Source organism: Diabrotica undecimpunctata, chromosome 1, assembly GCF_040954645.1.
Source record: "Diabrotica undecimpunctata isolate CICGRU chromosome 1, icDiaUnde3, whole genome shotgun sequence".
NCBI lineage: Eukaryota > Metazoa > Arthropoda > Insecta > Coleoptera > Chrysomelidae > Diabrotica > Diabrotica undecimpunctata.
The window spans coordinates 207550977-207569221 of record NC_092803.1 but is presented as its reverse complement, the minus strand read 5'-3'; the positions used below and the strand labels follow the sequence as shown (position 1 = coordinate 207569221).

Sequence of the window (18245 nt, the reverse complement as noted above, 5' to 3'; positions counted from 1 at the left end):
AAATTAAATTTAATAAACACGTCGTTTTTGAGTGATCATTTGACGAGTACGTTTCAAACTGTCTATATACTTATAAATAGTCTCTTTAGTAGGACGGTAGACACGATAGTGTTTACCGTCATGGTAAGGTCCATGGTCCAAACGAAGGAAAAGGTCATGCACAATAATTCAAGTATCTAACTTATTTAACAATAATACAAAAAAATAAGTTTATTGAGAAGATACTCAGAAAATGTTACTCAAGAACAACTGGTACTAAATCAAACTGGCCATAGCTGTCTAGAATTGTTCATTTCCCCTTAAAACTCCCCAGTGATTATCCCCATATAATAATCCACACCCCTTGATGTCAGACGTGTTACTTTCAGTCCCTTTTCGCGGTCCACCTAGTTATAATCCGAAGCGCAGATCTGCCATAGGATGGCTCAACAGGGCACCGTCCATGAGTACCCTAGCCCTACCTCCAAGTCCTTGTCCTAGTGACAGATCCTCAGCACCTTTCAGTTCAGCCAGTTCCAGCCTCTCGGAGGGAAGTGCTCTGCCCGGACACGAGACTGATACAGCCAGTATTGTGACAGGTAACGTATATTTTACTTTTTAAGTATATATTTCGTAAAATGCAGTAGATTTTGTAAACAATGTAAAAATAAAATCTAAAATATTATTATGATAGTGTAGACAGGCCACGTGTCTCTGCAGAATCGGGACCAAGAAATTTTAAATATCTCCTTGTTACAAAAATAATTTGTTATTATATACACACGCAGTAGTTTATAACTTACATAATTTAAAATTTGCGCTGCTCGTAAGTTAATTAAATTAACAGGAATTGGAAGATTAAGTGAATAGAGCAAACACAGCCGCAGGCTGCCTGAATAAAACAATATTAAGAAATAAAAATATCGGGAAAGAAATGAAAGGCAGAATTTACAAAGCTGTCATCAGACCAATAATGACATACGCGGCAGAACCAACACCTGACACAGAAAACAAACAGGATGAAACAGTAGGGAAAAACAGAAGAGATAAAAACTCTTAGAAAAATTGATGGTAAGACACTATGGGACAGAGCTGGAAGTACAGATATACGACGTAGATGCAAGGTGGAGAACATCAAGAACTAGATAAGAAATAGAAGAGTAGAATGGAACGATCATATAAGCCGAATGACATCAAATAGAGTAGTAAAAACGACAAGAGACGGTTCCTCAATAGGAAGACGATCAGTAGGAAGACTACGAAAACGATGGAACGACAACTTACTGGAGGCACATTGAAAAACAGACAGAGTCATGTCTATATAAAAAGAAGATATATAAATATTTCTGTGTATATATCTTACAGTCAAAAAAAGTAGCTTTCATAAATGGGATAGTTATAGAACGGTCACTCTTATCTCATATGCCAGCAAAATAATGCTACACATAATCAATGAGAGACTGAAAACTTTCCTACAAAGAGAAATATTCCAAGAGCCAACTCGATTTACCAAAGGTACAAATATTGGAGAACATCTTCTGAACATAAGACAAATAATAGAAAAGTCTAGGAAAAATTCAATATCCTACTATACTGTTGTTTCATCGATTATCGCAAAGCGTTCAGGGTCAAATGGCTACATTTATAGTAGATACTAAGAGAAACAGGCGTACCACAGTACTTAATTTCGCTTGAGACAAAATTAGAATACTCTAGACACGTTATCAGAGCAGACACAGAAAACATGGAAAGACTCATTATCCAAGGAAAGGTAGAAGGCCAAAAATTACGAGAAAGATCCCCAATAAAATGGATCGATCAAATTACAGGCATATACAGACAATAGGTCTCATAAGCCGTACCATAAAAATATTGAAAATAATAAATATATTTTAAACAAGAATAATCCAAGAAGGTATATACAAAAAACTAGATGCTGATATTATTGTAACTGAATTTGGTTTTAAAAATAACTTGGGAACCAGAGAAGCATGACATAAAGATCAATATTTATATAGGATACCTTTTATTGACGATCAAAAGGCATTTGAAATGAAAACATGATCAATTATATGATAAATTTAGAGAATAAGATAAACTATCGATAGCAATGATAGAATAATGATATAGCAGCTTTACAGGAATCAAAGAGCAGCTACGAATGTAGCTGGTGATTTTTTTAAATAGATAGAAATCCAACAATGTGTTATACAGAGATAAAAAACTTCTCCACTACTATCTAATCTCTACTCCGAGTACCTTTTGAGGAAGTTTTAGTTGTTGGTAAGCTGAAAGACTTACAAGACTTTTTAGAAAAAATAAATAGAAGCCAGCAATCACTAAAGACTGAGCATGAAGCTAAAAAAATTAAATATATTATTATATTAACAAAAAAGTTAATTATTGCATTACTATTATGCAGGGTAAAATAGAGAGAAACTATCGAGAGAAAGACGAAGAATTTCATGACTTTTTTTTTACTTTACTTAATCAGTAGACCTATTTGTACCTTTCGGCGTTGGGCCGTTTTTTATGAATCTCATGAAAGCTCCGTAAATAGTTAGGCTGTAATTCCATTGAGTTATTCAAGCCAATATTATCTTCTTCGTCTTCTTCACTGACTTTACAACTCGAAAACATTATGAAAAACCATTACCAACATTATCAAAAAGAAAAATAGCTGTAATAATTACTAACCTCCGCCGGGAGAGAGGGCATAATCATAAGGAGAAGAACCGTTTTTTAAAAATATTTTTATGTTTTAATTTGGCTCATATTTTTCGTTGTCTTTGCTGTTTACATTTACGCTGGAACGATCATTCTAGATTGTGCAGAAACAGATCTAACTATGACGTCATTCAAAAAGCTCCGAGCTTGATATACAGTTGTGCCATCAATAACAATTGTATGATTTTTGCCTTCGCCTTTATTCTTTGTTTAAGGATTCGTCCATAGATCCTTCCCATCGAGCTAGTGACGCTAATGCTTTTATAATTATCGCATACTTTCCCCTCCTTTTGTATAGATGAAACCTACATATTGTTAGATTTCAATTTGGAGGAATGTTTTGGCCTTCAATTAAGCATTTATTAAAAATGTCCCCGAACGTTTCTAACATTATGTTTGGACCATGTTTCACTTGTTCAATGGGGATATCTTCAGGCCCTAGAACTTTACCGTTCTATATTTCTCTCCTTATTCCAATTTTACGTCTTTATATCATATTCGTTGTTGTTATCTATCCAACTTTTATTGTTTTTTTTATAAATTTCTTGTATACAGCAATGGAAACTCCTATTTCTGCCCTCGCACTTTTTATACAAATGAATACACTTTTTCACATGTGAAAAGAGATATTTTTTATCAACAGTCTGAATTTTACCCATTTGCATTAAATAAAGATAAATTGAATTGCTTGGTTTTCAAGACTCACTGATGATGGTTGAGTAGGATCGAAAAAGTTTTGGCGTTTCAACTGCTCCTTTAGGATATTTTTAATATAGCTAACAAAAAAGAAGTTTAAGTACTTCGTTTTTTATGGTTTTTATTACGTTATGTTAATATTTATTCTAATTTAATTTCTCCCTTTGGTGAAACCATCAGATTCGATACATTGTATATATCAACGAAATTGCTGAAACAAATATAACTAATATTTATCCTCATATTTTGATCATAGTTAAAAAACAACTTAAAAATGATTTTAAAATTAAATTTACCAAAGTTTTTGTATTCAAAACATTAAAAAAATCTATTTTGTAAAAATTATTATCAATAATTACGTTGTAGTGGCAATTTTAATTAAAATCTACTGCATTTTATGATTGATGTATAGCATGTGCATAAGTGAATGTTTCCTTGAATGTTAATTTTCTAAATTAACAAAAAACTTGCTCTAATTCAGGAATGGCTCACTTAGACCTCTCTATTTTGTCCAATTTCCAATTTTAAATCAAATCATTAAACCAAATCATTATTCGTTACAAATTCATCTTTCACACAACACAGTAAAACATTTAAAAAATATATATATTTAAATAAGTATTTAAATTTAAATTTGAATAAACATTTTAGTATCTTCTTTTAAATTATGATTAAGATGCCATAAAAGTAAAAATTTGTTATAGTTTTCTAAACAAGCTAAAAATCTGAAACATTTTATCGAATATCGGAAAGCATTTTATAGAATTAATAATATTTACCCTATGATTTTGAGCTCCATTGGACTATTAATTTAAATAAAGATACTCTTGATAAAGATCTTATAGCCTAATTGCTATAAGGCCTCAACTTCATAAGAAATTAATTTATAATTATAAAATTTTAAAAAAATATTAGTTTTTTTATTTTATTTCCAATTCTAAGTAGGGATTGTTATCCGAAATATCAACGATCTTTCCTAAAACATAAGTAAACAAAAATATATTTTGCTTGTACTCTTTATTTCGAATAAGCAGTACTATATCTAATTTTAATGAAACTTTTTTGCAAAAAAATTAAAACCTAATAGTAAAATGTAACCTAAAATTTTAATAAACAATTCCAAAAAAACATGTTCTGTTGGACACATTTCTCATCCACATAACATTAACCTTGTGCCTTTACAAATGATTTGATGGTACTCAGTGTTCGCACTGGGTGTTACAGATAAAAGCCTGGGCGACACAAGCGACATCATCAGCGACAGTTCCGGAGTGGGTACCGCCAATTCGGACACGACCAACTGCACCATCTGGATGCCTGGCAGCACCGTCGTCTGCATAGAATCCTATACATCGAAAGAAGATGGTCATATCAGTATAAGAGAAGGAGATATTATAGAAGGTAAGATTTTATTGTATATATGTTATGACTATTTGTCTATCTATAAGTCAACAGCCATGTTGGTGCTGGAGAAGTAAGAACCAAGTTTATATATTTTTGACACTTTGATTTCAAAAATATCTTTTTTTTTGTCAGTTTTTCTCTCATTATTCTAGAAAATTTACGTGAGAAATGTCCAAAGACTTTACAAATTGCTTCATAAGCTCCAATTTGATATACAAAGGTGGTAATATAATTTCTTCTCTTGTAACTAATGGTTCCTTTATTATGTTTTGTTTTCTATCATTTACTAAAGGTTAATCTCTTGATGTTAAAGTGTTGATTTTTTGTGTAATTGTGCAAAGTGGTAGACCGACCAATGAGTATTGACCCAAATTTAACACCAATGTATAAAAGGGCACATTCCATCTACGTTTTCAACTGTCAATAAAAAGACGCCATTAATCTGTTGTGTATTTCAAAGACTAAATTGCAAAACTGTAAAAATTTGTTATGACTTCTCCAACATTAAATTTTTTTTTATTTTTGTAGAGCTGTGTTATCAAACGTTGGTAATCAGATTAGATTTCTTATGGTACCATTCTTGGAGATTATGGGACCATGATTGTCTTCTTTAGCCTAGGTTTTTCAGATGCTCTTCACTGTATTATGAAGTGTAGAAGGTTATTAGTTAGGTTCCTTTCTTACCATTTGCTGTAGAAGATTTCTTACCATTTGCTCGACATATTTCAATTTTGGGAACGCTTCAGGTTATCTGTAATATTCTTTGGTACATTTACATCTCAAATACTTGTCAAACTCATGTAATATCTTTATTAAAGTGATCTTTTTATGTTATAGAAGACAGCTCTGGTTATCTTCTTAATGACCATTCTTATTTTTTGCTCATATTCCAGTTGTCATTAACATAGACGCATAAATTAACAAATTTTTAACTACTTCTTGCTCTATTTCATAAGCTCAAATCTATATTGGTTGCACCTCCGTTTTGATGTCCACCAGTCCCAAGATTTTGTCTCTAGCAATTGTTGTTTCTCTTTATTTATTGTCCTTTTTTGCTAAATAGAACAACTCTCTTATAAGTGTTACAGTCCTTGCTATGTTCTTTCTTGTAAATGAGTACTAGCAGATATAATTGTCAAAATTGGGATCCTTTTAATTTTAAAAGATAACATAACAAAGTTAATCTAAATTATTAAAACAACCTTAATTTACTTATAGTCCTTGCTGCAACTGACGATGGGTATCTAGAGGGAAAAATAAAGAGTGGTGGTGGCCGCACTGGTTACTTTCCAGCGTCGTGTGCTCAGGAAGTTCGCCTACGTCATCACAATATCCAAGCTCCGATGATGGTAGCGAAAGATCCGAGACCTCCAAGCCAGACCAGTAGCCGAGTACTCGGTAGGAGGGAAAGCACCTCTAAGCATTTTGCTACTGCTCCAAGAGCAACAAAGAAATCGTAAGTACAAAAAATAATTATTTTCTAGATTGCTTTCTTTATTAGAGTAGTAAAAAAAATCTTTATCTTCAGGAAATAGTAACACAGTTTTAGAGTATAAATTTTAGTTTCTTAAATCTATTATCATAATCCATTATGATGAGTTAACAAAGAACAAAAATGAAATCACACAAATTAAATTTTGACCAATTAGTAAATTCACAATCTACTGATTAGTTCAAACCACATGAATAAGTAGAAATAGGGATTAATACACATTCACAACTCTTCATCTGTTTCCTTCACCAAAAAGTATATTTTTTAGTTTTATTCCGTGAACATCAATCGAGTACTCTTACATAATAATGAGCTTTATGTTCGGTTTCTGTATTCGTTTTAGAACCTGTGTGAATAGTATTAATAAACCATTTAATTGAAAAACGAGATAAATACACAGAGACATATAGATATATATGACAAAGAAAACTGCCAAAGAAAGTAAGATAATAAATTTAGTTCCATTATTCATATTGTGCCAAGATTAACGGGAAAATTGAGAAAATTGAAGAAATCTGGAGCTAGCCAATGAAAAAAATTATTATAATTCCCAACAAAAGCAGTTTATCTCACTCCATTGAGACATACAATAAACATTACATCACATACGGACAATATACGAGTACTAGACGGAAAAGGAACAGTAAGAAGTTGTGTAAAATTTAAAAGATAAAATGCAGAAACCTTATAAGAATTTACCAAAGGTTAATCCAAAGGACACTCCAGAAATGAGGTCCCCTATAAGCTGAAACCGTACGGAAACGTACCGTTTCCCACTCTCTATTCCCCCAGTTTTCCAGTGTATTCCATACGAATATATTGGCAACATGGCAAAAACTACTTATTGAATTTTGTAAAAATGTGCTGTATTGAAATGTTTAAACTGTGAAAAGTTTTACCATAATGGTTGAGAAATAAACAAAAGAATCAAATTTTTGTAAGGGATTTTCTCTCATCAAAATGTAGGTTATGTTGACGACAAAACCGAAATGGAATCACGTTGATCGAAAAATCACGAGATATAATAACAACGCAACCAAAGATGATATCGGAGTAAGCCAGACGATATGCGCAGTTTAAATTCTAGTAGTAAACTAAATCGTAGCGCTTCAAAATCCCAACACTGTGCAGGAAAAAACACGATAGCACGCACAAACAACAGAAATAACAAATTAGCATCCGTTACTAAGTCCTTAAACATAACAAGATTATTACCAGACACCAAATTAGAAGATGTACAATCGATGATACAACATTTTTCAGAAGCAAAATGTGAAATCCATAAATTAAAACATCCAGACTCTTAACATCTTTTAAAGTAACTTTTAAATACTGAAATTTAAGGACAGCTTGGCAGCTATTCTATCTAAGCAAGATTACGTCTTTCCATTCACCATCAAATGAAAGGTGACCAAATTCCAGCTCCAAATCTACTCGATGCTGAGCAATAATGGCAAGTGACTCTGCTTGCAAGGCATGTGACTCGTCCAAGAAGTTTTGACACAACCAAATACTTGGAAGATTCATCTTATAATAGAATTTCGAATCTTAGAAATAAAAAAGTGCGGTGTATAGACATTAACCCTTTACGGAGCATGTCGTTTTACTAGACTGGTCATAAAAAAAGTCCAGGAAAGGATCTGTCTTTATTACAGGTACCCCATATAAAGATGCTTTAGAAAGTAGTTTATCAGAATAGAAAAGAGAAAAGTGTCTCGGGAAAAAAGGGAATTTTGAAATTGGAAATGAACAATGTGCCTTCCACAAAAACAAAGAACAAGAAAGCAAAAACTATTGCTAAGAAGAAATTAACAATCAAGTTTAGCAAGAAGGGTGTTAAGAATCAGGATTTTAGTTCATCTAAAGAAAATGAAGAAATTGTCTTAGATAACGATTCTGACATGGATTGTGACACTGGAAGAGGAAGCAAAGTTTATGTTTTATTCTGTACTCTTCACTGGATGAATAAATGGATTGAGTATGCAAAATGCTTTAAATAGTCTCGTATCGACTTTTGCAATATAGACAAAGTCGCATTATTTCTAATTTCTGACTTGATCGCTAATTTAATATTGTTATCCCAATATCCATATTAGTACTATGTGACTTACTAGATCTTTTGACAGTATCTCGCATGATATTCTGATAAAAAAATGGCAGAATTCAAGTTGTTAGTAGTTTTGAAAACAAATAAAGATTATTTTTTTTAGATTTGCAAACTTACCTGCTGAACCACGCACGGTGGTGCTTCATAAAGGCAAGAAGGGTTTTGGATTTATTTTACGTGGAGCCAAAGCCACCTCACCCCTTATGGATTTAACTCCCTCAGACAAGTGTCCAGCTCTTCAGTACCTCGACGATGTAGACCCTGGCGGCGTTGCTGACATTGCGGGACTCAAAAAGGGGGATTTCCTACTCGAAATAAATAACGAAGATGTTTCTTCGGCTTCACACGAACATGTCGTAGATCTTATAAGGTACTTTTTCCATTCCCTTTTTTCAAAATCAATTACTTACTAGTGTATATGTTTTAATAGAAAATCTGGAGATCTGGTTCAAATGACGGTCATGTCTCTGGGGCCCCCTGTTTGTGGGGTTCTTCCTATGAGCAAATCGACCATTTTACCAGGAGGTACAGGCACTATTCCGTTGAGTAGTCGATTTGCTACCTTACCGAGAAAAGCGGTAAACTATGGCGGTACGTTGGGCAGGTCAACGCAGGCCCCGTTGCCGCCCAGAAGAGATCCAAAGACCACGCTCAGCGTCGGAAGAGCCAGAGCAAAGAGCATGGTTGCGGGATTAGGTAAGAGACTTTTGTTTTTATATTTATTTGTATGTGTGTGTGTGTGTATTCTTTTAATACTCTCTCTAAAGTAGTCATCAGGACTTCTATAATATTGGTCTATTGTTTACCCAGATCACTTTAATACTCACTGCTATTGTCATTACGAGAGTTAATTGTTTTGAAAAGAAGCAGTCAACATTTGAGAGCTTATAATCTTGCAGATAGCTTGTAAGTAGACAATATACATATTTATTGAGGTAATTCGAAATTATTCCCCTTCATATATTATTAATAGTATTGGTGATACAATACAGCCTTGTCTTACACCAAATTTTCATCTAAATGGTTTGAAAATAACTTTGTTTACTATTCCAAAGCTGTATACATATAGTGAATGGGCTATACATAATTCATAAAACAACCCAATTCTAACTTACAAAAGTAAATATTGATAAAATCTCGACAATAAATGTTTTTAACAATATTTATTGTTCTTACTAGGAGGAGAAAAAGATGAGACTGATGATATAACAAAATCAAGTTCAGCGGAGTCGATACACCAATCCACTCCAGGTAGTACTTGTACCTCTACTCCGGTTCAACCCCGAACAGCGTCGATCAGACAGAGACCTTCCTCTACTAGTCTAAAACATTCTGTGTTAGAAGAACTGTTCCAGAAACAGAAAGAGAGCAACGCCATGAGCCAAAGCTCCTTGATGAGCAGCTCCAGATTCCAATGCTCCAATTCTTCAGGTTCGCCCAGCAAGGGAAGGGTATATGCCAGTGTTGCTGAGATGAAAAGGAGTAAAACCAAAGTAAGTATCGCACTTTCAATGTCTCAGTTTATCATTCTCAGTTTTTTTAGTTGTTTAAATTTATAAAAAATCTATATTTTACTTTTATTCACTAAACTTGCAAGAATTTGACCAACACATATACAAAACTAATGATTTTTTGTTTTAGAACCCCAAAGTGAAGTTCACAGAACTTTTCACCGGTGGAAAAGAACTGAAACGAACCTTCCACAGCACTCCTGATTTGGTTCAAGATGTAGCTTACAATTGTCAAACGTTGCCGAGTAAATTCCATCGCAGTCAGGAGGATATTTCACTTTTACTGGGAAATAGAAGTTTACCACCTCCGAGTCATCCGCCACCACCGATACCTTCTCAAGTGCAGCTCGTTAAGGTTGACGTTTCCAGAGGAAAGCACTCAGAGTATGATCACTTGAATAGGGAAATCCCAGACGAAGGTAAGGATTTTTTGTTTAAGAACAATATAAGAATATGAGTATTTCTTTAATTTTCTATCTCAGTATCTCATTACTAGATAAACCAAGCTGTATACCGACCGAAAGTGGTCAGGGTCAAGTTTGCCTAATCTAGGAAAGGTTATGGATCAGACAGACTTGACCTTGACCACTTACGGTATAGATACAGGTTGGTTTATCTACTCTAATTAGGCATTCTCTCTTTTTCTCTTTGGCACTAAGTACCTCTTAATTACTGTATACCGTTTGTCGATCTCATCATATTTCCCTCTTTTTCTCCCTCTTTGACATTATTTTTCAGTGTTCATCTTTCTTACTTACATTTTCTTTTTTTGTGTTTCTCTGTCCTTTGTGTCCTTCTTTAACTTTATTTCTTTCTGATGTTGTCGGTGTATATGCGTCTCTAGCCTTTTAAGTCTCTCTTTGTCTTTCTTTATCACCGTCTATCCTTTTCTAGTTCCTTGTAATCTAAATGTAAAATTATTTTGCAGATTTGTGATTGGTATATACTAATTTCATATTAAATATCATTTGTTTATTAAACAAAATCAGAAGATAAAAACTTTAAATGCATATGAAACTTCTTTATTTTCAAATGTCTCTTAAGATCCAAACTTTGGTTTCCTTTTAATTAAATCTAGCTAGACTTATCTAAATTACTTTCGGAAAAAATGAAATAAAGTCATTTCCTTGAACATATTTTTAAGTAGAAATCGTTAAACAATTTAACAGTTAACATTAATAACAGTTGTTACGAGCTATACTAAAGGCTACCAATAGCCAGTAACAATTTTCAACAATTACAAACAGCTATAAACTATTTTTAACAGCTGTTAACAACTATTAACAGTTATTACCTGATCATGACTTGATTTCTAAGATCTAAGATTTGTGATTCTTTTGCCATCTATCGTATTTCCGTATCTGACATAACTGTTAAAATGCAAATTGCTTATAATCATAACTTCAGTTATAATGGTTGTTAACTACTATTGGCAGTTGTTATCAATTATTAACAATTTTTAATAGTTCTTAACAGTTCTTAACAGTTTTAACAGTTTTATAACAGTTTCAACAGTGTTTAACAGCTTTAACAATTTTTATCAGCTTTTTGAAAGTTTTGAACAGCTGTAACAGTTTTTAACTGCTTGCCAGTTCCTGATATTTGTAACAATTTTAACAGTTTTTAACCGTTTTTAACAGTTTTTAACAGGTTTTAACAGTTTTTAACAGCTTTTAACACTTAATGTTTCAAAGTAATGAAATATTGATCACTTTCTAGGTATCGTATCTTCCTTTAATCCAACAGCCAGTGCAAAATTGTATGCATCTCCAGAAGATATGAAAACAGTCGGCTACAGATCTAAAAGTTTACCGTCTCATACATCTAAAACCCAAATCAGAAAGTCGCAGAGTATGAGAACGAATAATACTTTTAAACCGACGAACAACAATATTTCGAATAAAGTACCAGCTGACACACAACAGAGTAATCCCTATGCTCAACCAATCAGGGCTTCGAGGTCGCATTCTACTGGTAAGTTGACAAAAAATTTTCCTTTAGTCATATTGAATGAATCGTGTGTAAGATTACAGATATTAAGCAAAATTGAAGTGATGTAAGAAGGTTATTTTTTATAAATATAAAGTAAGTTTAAATTCAGTTAAAACAACTTAAAAAAAGGCTACTCATGTCTAGATGCATCATTTCTCTATAATGCTCTTAGATTAGCAATTGATTAGATGTATAACAACCTTAAACCGTGAACCAGTGTATAATTACCTATTTATAATTGATATAATCTGCCGGTGAACTGCAGGTATCTCCACATGAGCAAATCTCGATAACTTAATGATTTGAGTGTACATCAAACTGTTGTTTAAAGAGAGATTTTACATATTGTCAATATTCATATTTCGTTATTAGTTATAGATACCAAAGCATGTAATAAATTATGTAGTGCTTAAATTAAATATATTGTAAAAATGATGTGACTGCCTTGCTCTGGTCCGTATTCTGATTACCCACAATTACACGAAAATCTTGACAGAAATCTGACTGATGTCGTTATGTGTGTTCTCATTGCAATTACTCATTCATATCTAAATAATTATAAAGTCTAAGGAGTGCGCTACAAACTAAGATGCCTTCAATCCATCATGTACCGCACATGTTCAATTGGGGATGAATTTGGTTATCTTGATGGCTAAAGTGACAAGTGAGCATGCAAGAAACTTTTAGTGTATGAGTTGAGGTTACAGGATATCGTTCGTGTAATACTATGCAGTCATGTACAACATAATTAAAACATGATTTAGGAATATAGGTAACGGCTCTTTATATGAGTACTTTAACAATAGAGTGAATGAATCTGCGCAAATAACTGATGAAATACAAAATAAAATATTAAAATAATATTATTTAATGGAACATAATATGTTCAATCAATATTTGAGGATTTCGTTGACGCTCAGTGGTTAAATGAAATAGAATTTCCCTATATCTGTTTCACATTGAACTTGGTGGTGGAAAAACACTTTCTTTTTGACAGTATTCCCCTACTCTTCTCTTCATTTATGTGTTTCATCAATGCATTTTTGTGACTTTATTTCTTTTTGATTGACCTCTTAAAGGAATTTCATACTGCACTATCCAAACTCCTGCGCATTATATTCCCAGTGTTCTATAAAGAATATCTATCGTTTTTTGGCCAACAAAAGCCTAAAGTTAAAGTTGTAGCATTAATTTTAGCCATTTCGGACTAAAATAGATGAAAACATTTTGTTTTAGGGTCAAGAGAACGCAGGAAAAAAGTAGTCTCGAGCAAATCGAATCCAAAATTATCACAGCAACCTGGAGCACCCCCGATACCAGAACCGGATTACAGCTGCACCGATTCCGAAGGGGAAAGCGAAACCGTTCCGAGGAAAACCGATAGTTTGGCTAGTCGAATCAATAGCATACAGCTTCAAGCTACAGAAAATAGTGGAAATAGTAATGCAAGGTAAGTAACCATTAGATAGTTATCAGTAGACTTCGGCAAATATGCAAATAAAAATGTAGAAAATATGCGCATAAATATGCACGTGTTTACCCGAAAATATGCAAATATTTTACAAAATATGCATACAAATAAATAAAAAAATCGTAAAATAGTAACAATTTTATTTAAAAAAAAAGTGTACATAACTAAATATTTCCTACTATTCATTAAGATTTACATTTATTTTAAGTAACTACATCATTTTTAAGTATGAATAAACTTATTTAGAATTATGGTAACAATAAATGACCAAGTGGTGTTCAAAATTTTCTAACAAAAACTTGTGGCTTCTGTCTGAGTACATATATTTATATATGGAAAAAATTCGTTCAACATCAACTGATGTAACGGGAGCATTTTTCAAACTAACCAAAACATTTGGTTCTAAATTAATTGTTTCCGAAATATTTCCAGCTAGAACACTGACTACTTCAGAAAGAATATGGTAACCTTTATTTTTTTCCATAGTAGCTTCAAATTTTTTTAAAATATCTTTTCCAATATTACCTCTAACGTTCCGACAACATGACGCAAATTCTTTTATTAATGCTGTACTTTCGAACAATGACAGTTTTGGTGATTCTAACTGAGTAATTGTTTTTTGAACAAAACTAAAATTTGATTTTATAAATGAAAGTTCTTGTTGAAGCAAGTTACTCTGAAAAGTTTGTTTAGAATCCAAAAGAGATTGGGAACTTTCATCTGTTAACGTATCAATTATGTTCTTTATTTTAACAAAATGATCTGCATAAAAATTAGCTGCTTCTAACCATGTTCCCCATCGCGTTAAAATAGGTTGTGGTGGAAGAGGAATGTTAGATAGCATTTCTTTATAAAGTTGAATTCTTATAGGAGATTTAAGAAATACTTTTTTGACACTGGATATCATGGTATTTACAAGAGGAAACTTTTTTCGTATTTCCTCTGCAACTCTGTTTAATCCATGCGCTACACAAGTAACATTAAATCTGGGAAAAATATTTTTAAATTTTGTCCTGCTTTCACCATATAAGGAGCAGCATCCGATAAAATAAGCAGTAATTTATTAGAAGGAATAGTTGTCAGAAGAAAAAAAGTTGCTAATGTTTCTTGTATAAAACGCGAAATTGTTAAAGCATTTGTTTTCTCAAGTTGCTGGCATGAAATAAGATGAGATTTTGGTAAGGTATCTTCTTTAAGAACACCAATCAATAAATGAGCAATATACTTTCCTGAGGAATCAGTGGTTTCGTCTACAGATATGTAAAAATAATTATCTGCAATTTCTTCCTTAATATTAATTAACACCGATGAGTATAGCCCGTTCACATTATTTCTTCTTAGAGACCGATCCTTGGAACATTAAGTTTGCAATATTTTTTTAGAAACGAACTAAAATTTTCATTTGCTAATTTTGAAAGCGGTATGTTTGCAGACACTAATGCGCGACACAAGTCTTCATTAAAAGTTTCTTGCTCATCTAATTTTTTTGAAGTAGATTGGAAACATTTAGCCATTGAAGTTTGATGTTTTCCTCCTATTTTTCCTTTTTTTGCAATGTGTGAAGCAGTTCTCACATGTTGGTCTATCTGAAATTTCTTCTCACATGCTATCTATAAATAAAAATAAAAACCTTCATTTTAACCCAACCTTTAAAATATAAAAATATACAAGGTGTTTTTGGTTAATCAAATAACTGGTTTGGAAAAAAAAACACTCGCTAAGTGTTTTAAATGCAGTATTAATCCACAAATTAGTTTTTGTTACTAACCATTAGTACATCATATAAATTATTTTAAAATTCAACAAAAGTTTTTTTTTGTTAATTCAATTACAATAAAAATAATTGTGTTTTAGAATAGCTGACTTCATAAAAAAAAAGTAAAGGTGAAAAATTTTTCTAAATACACACCATTGTATTGTACCATGGACAATTTTTTCTCACTAAAGGAAGCTATTTTTCATTTAAAAACAACTTACGAGTACTAAATTTCAAGTAAATACGTTTATTGGTTTTAAAGTTATTGTTGTTATTAACTAAAAGAATTTAATTTTTTTTAATTTTAACACCGTATCACTGTATCTCGAAAAGTAAATAAGTTTGACCCCTCATTAACTATATCGTTTTGTTCAATTTTTCGAGAAGTATCTACAGTCAAACGTTGTAAGTTTCATTTGGAACCACCCTGTATGTATGAAATATTAGATATTTAATAGAAAATATTAGATACTTACAATTTTGCCACAGACTGAACAGTAGATTTTTCCCATATCCATAGACAGCTCTTTATAAGGTTTAATCCAAGTTGAAGCACTGGTTGTTTTAGGCATTATAAAATCACAATCTTCCTTTTTGTTACGCACAACGAGTGTTTACGCTTTGAATATCAAAACAAAAATGATTTACAAATCTGAGAATCAAATTAGAAATGTTTAGGTACCTAATTCAATAAACTGGGAGATTTTGGAAAATCCCTAAATTAAGAACAAAACTATTAGCCGTTTACCTGCTGTTAAGATACAATAAATTGTAGATAGATTTGGGGATTAGATCATAAAATGCAAATGAGCGAACCCTTAGCGATTATCCAATAACTGAATGCCTCAGTGACCGAGACTTTCTAAGAATGTTGAGGGCTACTTAAATTGATCTTCTTTGAAATTGTAAATGTTTTGTACCTGTAGAGATTACGTACTTAGATCATTTCTTGATTAAAATGACTACAAAATTTTATACAAGAATTGAAATAAATTGGTATGTTTAAAAATTTTCAAATACAGTATAAAAATCTGAACTTTTATGCACTTTATGCAAACTTTTATACAAATATGCCAAAATATGAAATATTTGCATAAAATATGCACAATATGCAAAATATGCAATATGCATATTTGCCGAAGTCTAGTTATCAGTAATATTAAAAATCGCATTTTTACGTTGACACAATTCATCAAATAAAAATTGAAACTAATTAATATAGCCTGTTCGTCTTTTTCTCGGTTTCTATGGCCACAAAGCTTCCAGCTGCCACATCTTTTTTGTCTTCTACCCCAAATCAATGGTAAAAGATGTGACAAGTAGTTCTTTTAGAGAGCAGACTCATTAAAACACAGGTTTACTTTAAAGAAAAATATATTTGAAATAAAGAATTAACAAAATAAAATTAAAATGTTATAAAATCTAAACGGTAATTACGGTGTGTTAACACACACTCGGCACAGACGAGAAGGGACGAGTCATAGGAATAGAGGTGGAACGGGCCAATCAACAGTCGGTTCGACGAGGAGTAGACAGCGACTAATCAGTACTTAGTCACAGGAAACAATAGATCCGTCTCAGATCAATACTCCAAGATCAGGTACGGAGCTGCCTCTAGATCAATATTTTATCAGAAGCGGTTGGCCTCCAGTCGATACCCAGGGTCCCGGTGGAGTTTCTACTTGATTCGCACTCTAGCGGAACTGGACTCTCTCTAGTGGCGTACGCTGTTTTATATCGTCGTAGTCCTTTCATCGTATGTATCTACGAAGCGCTGACGGTACGGAGGCGATGCACATCGTTACAAAAACTCATTTTTATGTGTCTGTATTTTCTCCATATTCTTTACCTGCTGCCATTACTGTGTGTCTTTCTGTTTAGTTGGAAAAGCGTAAGTAACATTCAATGGTGTTAATGAACACACTTTACATCCTGTGGCGTCTTATTGCAAAGTCTGGGCTCGGTGACTGCAGAACAGGAATAGATTGGTCTGCATGATCAGGCTTGTTAAACTCTAGTGATAGATCTCTGCTTACAACTATGTATTTGATTGTAATAAATACTTCACAGGCTTCTTTCAGTTGTATCCTTATTTCTAATTACATTATTTTATTTTTAGTGGAAGTTCTTCGGGGAGCAGCTCGATACCGCATAGCTTTAGCGTCGAGGAAATACAGCGCGGCCGATCCCTTCTGAAATCCTCCAAATCGTACCCAGACGACCTTCTAAAGAAACAGAAAGAAGCGGACGCTGCTTTGGAAGACGGTGATAATAGCTCGTCCGGGGTCAGTTCCGATCAGGAGATTATGCCCTGCGGGAATACCGAGCTTACCGAACAAAACAGTATAGTGTCCGGTAACAAAAATCAGCGGGCACAAATAGGTGAGATTTTGTTTATCGCAGATATATAATGTAACCGTGGTACTAATCGTTGTAGATGGGTGCTATTTTATATTAGAATCTGATAATTTGGATCTAGTACTAATAAAAATTTTATTTATTTGTTTATTGTTTTGTTACCCTGATTTAACTTTTGACATAAAAGGTACTTACTTTTGCTCCATCTAAATGTAAATAAAATAAAAAGATTTTGAAACTGTCTTCGTGAGGCATGTTTTTGTATGGAATTAAGCCACAATTGATGGTAATTAATTTTTAAAAACGATTTCCGAATTGTAAATGGAAACTTCAAAGTAATTGTAAAATGTAGTTCTCTTCACAATCAATTGTATTTAAATCTCATATAAAATAATATTTGAGTTAAACATACCACAAGAAAACACTCAAAAGGTTTTTGGTTCTTAATAAACACCAAGGTAGGTAGTGTTATGTTGGGCCTTCACACGGCTAACCCAACCAATTATCCATGTTTCATTTCAGAATAAATAAAGATTGTAGATTCTTTTTCTTTATTGATAAACTTACCAATACATCAGAACTCAGGTTTACTGATGAAAACACAAGACGGCGTCTAACGCTACTCACATTTCAAAATACTAAAAATATATTGTAATACCAAAATTTGCTTTTAAATACGAAATTTATGACACATATTTACTGCTGACTCCACAGGATCGCACAATAAGTTTGATGGATGATTATCCACATTT

General features: G+C 32.6%; 1 protein-coding gene across 7 annotated transcripts in view; it reads left to right on the top strand.

Moving 5' to 3' along the window:
• Nucleotides 1-18245, top strand: part of Prosap (SH3 and multiple ankyrin repeat domains prosap) — a 382041-nt gene that overhangs the window by 357676 nt on the left and 6120 nt on the right. For 6 of the 7 annotated variants that reach the window (XM_072521080.1, XM_072521079.1, XM_072521081.1 and 3 more), the window contains 10 exons: nucleotides 369-578; nucleotides 4606-4803; nucleotides 6025-6262; nucleotides 8509-8775; nucleotides 8836-9101; nucleotides 9585-9898; nucleotides 10047-10335; nucleotides 11636-11890; nucleotides 13145-13358; nucleotides 17255-17517. In XM_072521080.1, coding sequence (XP_072377181.1) covers nucleotides 369-578; nucleotides 4606-4803; nucleotides 6025-6262; nucleotides 8509-8775; nucleotides 8836-9101; nucleotides 9585-9898; nucleotides 10047-10335; nucleotides 11636-11890; nucleotides 13145-13358; nucleotides 17255-17517 — 2514 coding nt within the window. The remainder of the gene's footprint in view (nucleotides 1-368; nucleotides 579-4605; nucleotides 4804-6024; nucleotides 6263-8508; nucleotides 8776-8835; nucleotides 9102-9584; nucleotides 9899-10046; nucleotides 10336-11635; nucleotides 11891-13144; nucleotides 13359-17254; nucleotides 17518-18245) is intronic. The other variant, XM_072521078.1, reaches the window with a different exon arrangement.